At 38.4% G+C, this 5,815-nt stretch overlaps 1 protein-coding gene across 1 annotated transcript; it reads right to left on the bottom strand.

Annotated features, from left to right (window-relative positions):
* Nucleotides 1-1,728: 1,728 nt before the first annotated feature.
* Nucleotides 1,729-5,498, bottom strand: LOC105040553 (mannan endo-1,4-beta-mannosidase 2). The gene is made up of 5 exons (XM_010917118.4): nt 4,704-5,498; nt 4,123-4,320; nt 3,770-3,892; nt 2,607-2,821; nt 1,729-2,377 (listed from the first exon to the last, which is right to left on the bottom strand). The coding sequence occupies exons 1-5, from the start codon at nt 5,055-5,057 to the stop codon at nt 1,981-1,983; spliced, it is 1,287 nt and encodes a 428-aa protein (XP_010915420.1). The 5' UTR covers nt 5,058-5,498; the 3' UTR covers nt 1,729-1,980.
* Between the last annotated feature and the right edge of the window lie 317 nt (nt 5,499-5,815).

Raw genomic sequence — 5,815 nt, 5'->3', positions numbered from 1 at the left:
AGAACTCCGGCGATCATCGGTGATTGATGGGTCTACTCTTAGAGGAGAGGAGGGGGGTTCTTATAGAGGTCGTCCTAGGGTCTTCTAATGGCCCTAGGACTCCGATTCCTGATCGGAACCGGAGAAGGGGAAGACTCCGATCGGGAGTCTTCCTCCCTGTTTTCTCTTTTTTTTTTTTTATGGGCTTAGTGGGCTTTTGGCCCATCGGGCCGAGTTATCACAACTAAGCTATACTGTTGGTAGCTATGATGAACAAACAAGAAATTCTTTAGTTAACCCGAAAGAAGATGAATTACAGCATAGACAGCTATTCAGAAACAAGTTATATTCCAGATCAATAAAGAATGAGAAAATAATAAGTATAATTGCAACTGCAGCAAAAGAAAGCCTATCTCTGGAAAAAGAATGAAGCATGTTCTAAATGCCATGTGATGTGAGTTTCTATGCGATGGTGATGTAAGTCCTGGATTAAGCCAATGCTTGCCTGTCTCATATAATAATATCTATTACCTATCCGGTTCGATGGACTTACATTAATACAATTTGGATTTGGTTTCAATAAATCATCTGTTCTTATTGGATTTGAGAAGTTAAGGTGCCTACTTGTTTAACGTTACATGCTGTAGTGCCATCTAAAGAAAAATGCCTGCTTGTCCAAGCAGTGGCTTTCCTCATTGACTGTGTTGCTTATGGTGTGATGACATATCACAAACTGGTCATTTCAAATGTACCCAGAGGATGATTCGTATATTGAATCCACTGCAGATTCATATAGAATTCTGAAGGTTTATCCAAATATTAGAAGATTTTGATTTTTTTTATTTTTGGTAGAAGAAGATTTTGATTTCTCAAGATATATCACCGCGAGTTCTCTCTCCTCAAGGGTCCAATGCCACAATCATCAAGCAGTCCCAACTGTTTGGAAGTTCTTCATATGCATCCTTATTGTTTAACGGAATACAGAGGTCATCTAGTGTAGTTTGTTTTTCCTCCTCCTTTTCTTTTCAAAACTTTAATTCATGATAACTTAGGTCCTTGCATGTAGTTTCCTAAACCTTTGTTGACATGGATCCTAGAAATCATTCTCATCATAGCCATCTCAAAATTTTGTTGCAATATGTCCTTGCCATCTCAATTAGTTAACAATTGAATTCTCTCACTCAATGCAAACTATCACATGGTTCTCTCCAGATCTTTCTGAACATTTGCATCTCTACTCCAATCATGTTAATTGCACAGACCACTGCAATATTCAGAAGAGAAGTAATGGATATATGCCAACTGCACAGAGAATTTTTCACAAATAATTCTAAACTAGATTCTATTGAAAAGACATCATCAAGTCTTGCAGTCCACTATTTTTCCCATCTCTGTTTACTTTTCACAAAATGAGCCAATATCAGCAGTATGTGAAGTTCACACAAGTTCTTGTGTAACAACAGTGCATAAGATATCATAAGCCGTGTTCAGCAAAAATACCAACATTACACTCTTCAGGTGAGTTTCAGCATGATATTTTGAAAGAGAGCCCAAGTATCATGAAGCTGATCACACTGGAACTATGTTGTTGGATTCTACCACATATCTTCCTCATTAATTGTTTAATATTTTGTTTGTGGACTCTCATGGATGTATTTACACTTATTTGGTTTAATTTATCCATTTTACCTCCCCAGAGAGAGAGAGAAAGAGACCAAATAGATAAACACCTACCTGAGGCAATTGGAATACATGAAAGTAGAACATCTATCTTTTCTTTTCTTTTTTCTTTTTTTTTTGAAAGTGTGCAACCGTACTACTACACTTCCAGAGGAGTAGAGTGAAGTCAAAAGAACAATAACCAAAGGAATAAATTCACAGGACTGTTTGCTCTCCAATAAGCAAATTTCAGACCATGAGAAAGTGCCCCATCTTTCACCAAAACAATGGTCTAAATGAAAAGTAGAGGAAAGAAATGATATTCAAGTTCTATGATCTCCTTTAGCATATTCCTTTGGAACTTCTTCTCGACAAGTCATGCCGGCGTTGCAAAGCCATTAGCCGACATGACTGCTCCTTTATCAGCCTATCAATTGATGGCCTCTCCCCAGGGATGAATCCAAAATCATCATTGTATTCTTCCATGCCTGGTACCAAGAATTGCCAGATGAAGGCACCTGCCCCAGCCCCATTCATCCTTGCAGATGCATATATGGTGTCAAAAATAGACTTGCAGAATGCTTCTCGGTGTGAGTGATCAAAGTTCTTGTTCCTGTTTGAAAGCCCGAATTCAGTGAACAAGACAGGCTTTTTTAGCTCTCTATCCCCATCTTCAATGTGAGAGGTCATCCATTTGGAAATGTACTCAAATTTTTCATCAAGTGCTGCTTCTAATAACCTGCAAAAGAACAGATTTTTCTAGCCTTAACTTTTGACAAGAATAAATGAGACCCAGCATATGAAACCTCCCATCAAAGATGCAAATGTTAAGTTTCATAGCTAGATCTAGTTATTTGCATAACAAATTCATTGTGACAAGTAATTCTTTCTCCATCAATGCAGACTGCTAAGTCCTATCAATGACAAAATGCTAAAAAAGAGAAATATTCAAGCATTTTGTTTGTTACCATTGGTCAGGATAAATGTGCACGGAGGCAAAGTCAATGGCTGAGATCTTCGAGTTACGGATGAAATCTGATCCTATAGTTTTGTACCATTCTCCAGGATTCATACTCAGCTTCTCTGGAGGGCTTGTAGGGCCATAAAAACCCTCGAGTCCAATTGTCAAAAGGTGCTTCTTGTCAATCGACTTCACATATTCTGCCATCTCTTCGATCCAATCCTGCAATTCTTTGCAGCCAATGAGTCAACTTTTTTATTTTTTTTTGGTGTAGAAAAAGCCAATGGATCAATGAAACCTTGTGATGCAACACAATTTAGAGTTAAGTTAGCCTTTGCTTTTGTACAAAAGTGCAAACACAATGTGACTGGAGGATAAAAACAGTCAATGTGGATGATCAATGCCTAGTAGCCTAAAACTGCAAATTAACTACAATCTGGAAAAATTACAAAGAAAATTTGCAGTGCTCTGTTATATTTTTGCACTTATTATTAGATATGCAGGTCTGTTCTGATTATTTATGTATGCACAAATGCATCGATAGACAGATATGTTCCATAAAGTTATTAGCAGCATCATCCTACTATGCTTTGGCCAATCATGAATGGCTGCGGCAAAAAGACCACTTAATTAATTCAAATGCAAAGACCTATTCATGCACAGTTCAGTCATTGACTGAGATCATCCTGATTATCCATTGATTGATCCTCATCACTTTGATTTACCCTTACTAGATGAGTAGATGCTGACAGCAAAATGATATACAAAACTAGGAAGCTGAGTTAGATCTCCCCTTTTTTCTCAATACAGCGACATAAGATCATCTACATCTGGATGTGTATCGACCATGTTTACTACAATGTAATTCTAGCCAAAATTTCAACTTTGACGATGGTCATAGAGAATGGTCTTTTCCAGTCTTAATTATATTAACAGAATAAGCATTTCACCAGTAAAAATCTAGATGCATGGAAATGGTAATGCCAATGCTTTTCTTCCTTCAATTGAAGGATATATATTTGTTTTGAAAAAGTTCTGATAGCTTGAATATCAGTTTCATATTTGATCATCCCTTTTCATTCCATTACTGACTAAAATGTGGAATTGCATCTTTCTAATAATGTCATCGGCAAAATAGAAATTGAAAAGCAGGTTTTGGAACAGGCTTGCCTGGAGAGTGTCACCAGATGCATCAGAAATACACTGTGGTTCATTCATCAACTCCCATGCGAAGATGGTGGGATCATCTCTGTATTCAATTCCAGTCAGGTGGTTCTTCCTTGCCAAGATAGTCTGCGAAAAGAAGAACCAGATCATAAATATAAACTTTTACAACAACTAGATTGAAACCCAGAAACTCCGGTTGTCGAGCTTTGTTTAAATGGAAGCTAAAAGGGGCACTTGCCATTGTTTTTCAGTATAGCAATCTGGGAAAACTTATGAAATAAATCCCCAACAACCAGCAGAATGGCCATCTGGAGGAACTGTTTAAATGAGTGAGCTTCTAAAGCAGTGAATATTACCTTCAGGTAAATCTTAAAATAGCGGCGAATGGTTGGATCAAAGAAGAAGGAATCATTCGAAAAGCTCAATCCAATGCCTTCCTCCCATGCCCATTTAACATACTGTGTCTTCCCACCATAATGCTCTAAATTATTGACCAGGCTGAGAAGCAGCCTAATTCCATGTTTACGGGCTTCCACAATGACATAATCCAATGCCTGCCATCTTTCCAGTTATCATTATAGAGAAACAAATCGCAGCAAATTATGAACAGAGAAAAAATACATATTGAAGTCACAACAAAATGAATGAAAAGCATAGTATCTTAGTTCAGCATGAAGACAATGATCACTAGTATAGATGCAAGACACATTGAACAGAACTACACTAGATCATGATTCAAACCACAGAGAAAGAATATGTTTTTGTTTTGGTATTTTTTCTACAAAGATCAAAGAGAACAACTCCAAATGATGGTTCTCATTTCGTTTTGCAGAGAAATAAGATGTATGCTCCTTCGGAAGACCAAATAGATAATGCTGTTGTGATTATAATGCCGCTGTAATTATAAGGGAAAAGAAAGGTGATCTGAATTTGATACCTTAAAGACCCTTTCATCGAAACGACCGAGAGAAACCTGCAGGGCATTGTGGGCACCATCATTAAAGGCCCAAGTTCTACAGACAGTGAGACCCATCTTTGCAGCAGTATGAAACATTTTCCTGACCCTAGGCCTGCTGAATTCCTCCACAGCCTGATCCATCAACCAGTAAGAATTCCAGCCATTCACATAAAATGCTCTCTCATCTATCATGAAGTTAGTCCCACTTCTTTTCACAAAGCTTATTTTGGATTCCCCAGAATGGAATTCCAGACCCCGAAAGGACATGCACATGAAGGCTATACAGCAAGCGAGGCCAAGAACAGGATACAGTGCCCCATTCTCTGCCTTCATTCTGCTGGGACCAACAAGACACTTGAACCAACTTCCGTGTAGCCAAAAGAATGTTGATGTGATTCCCTGAGAGAGTAATGCAAGGCTGACAGATGAAACTTGGAGGTATCTATAAGTTCTCTGGCACAAATCCTTTACCTTTGAATTCCTTGAATGCCAAAAGACTGCCCATGAAAGAACAAACTTCTTCTTTACGCCAAAAGACAAAGAACAGAAACTCTTATAACTTTGGAATCCAACCAAGATCACACAAATGGGTAGAAGGTTTCTTAACACATCACAGAGCTGCCCAACATCACAAGGAGTGCTCCACTTCCTCTATGCTGAAAGAACCAGAAGATCAATCGAAGAGAAGCGAAGTGTTCCGGTTTTAGGCACCGTTAAACTTGGAATTTTTGTGATGAGGAATGAATTCTGCTGCTTAAGGAGAGTGAAGAAGGGCAAAGTGTTTAAAGAGTAGGTTCTATCTAGTGAGTTTGGTGCAATGTTAGCATCAAGACATGCTAGCTCACCCCACCTGTTTTTGGGCCTTTCTTGCCAAATCATGTCAAAGAATACTACACCAACTCAGCAATGATGGTTGGGATCATTTATATATATATATAGACGAAGGGGGGAATAATCCACCCAAGTTTATTAGGAGGTTAAGGCTCATCAACATGATAGATCATGCAGGACAAATGGAAAGGGATGTGAGCGCAGATCAATGAGGAAAGTCATATGTATGCCCTCAGATAAGTGAGGGGAAGTGCATGAGG

This window comes from Elaeis guineensis, chromosome 3, assembly GCF_000442705.2.
Source record: "Elaeis guineensis isolate ETL-2024a chromosome 3, EG11, whole genome shotgun sequence".
Classification (NCBI taxonomy): Eukaryota; Viridiplantae; Streptophyta; class Magnoliopsida; order Arecales; family Arecaceae; genus Elaeis; species Elaeis guineensis.
This window is presented reverse-complemented; position numbering and strand designations above follow the sequence as displayed.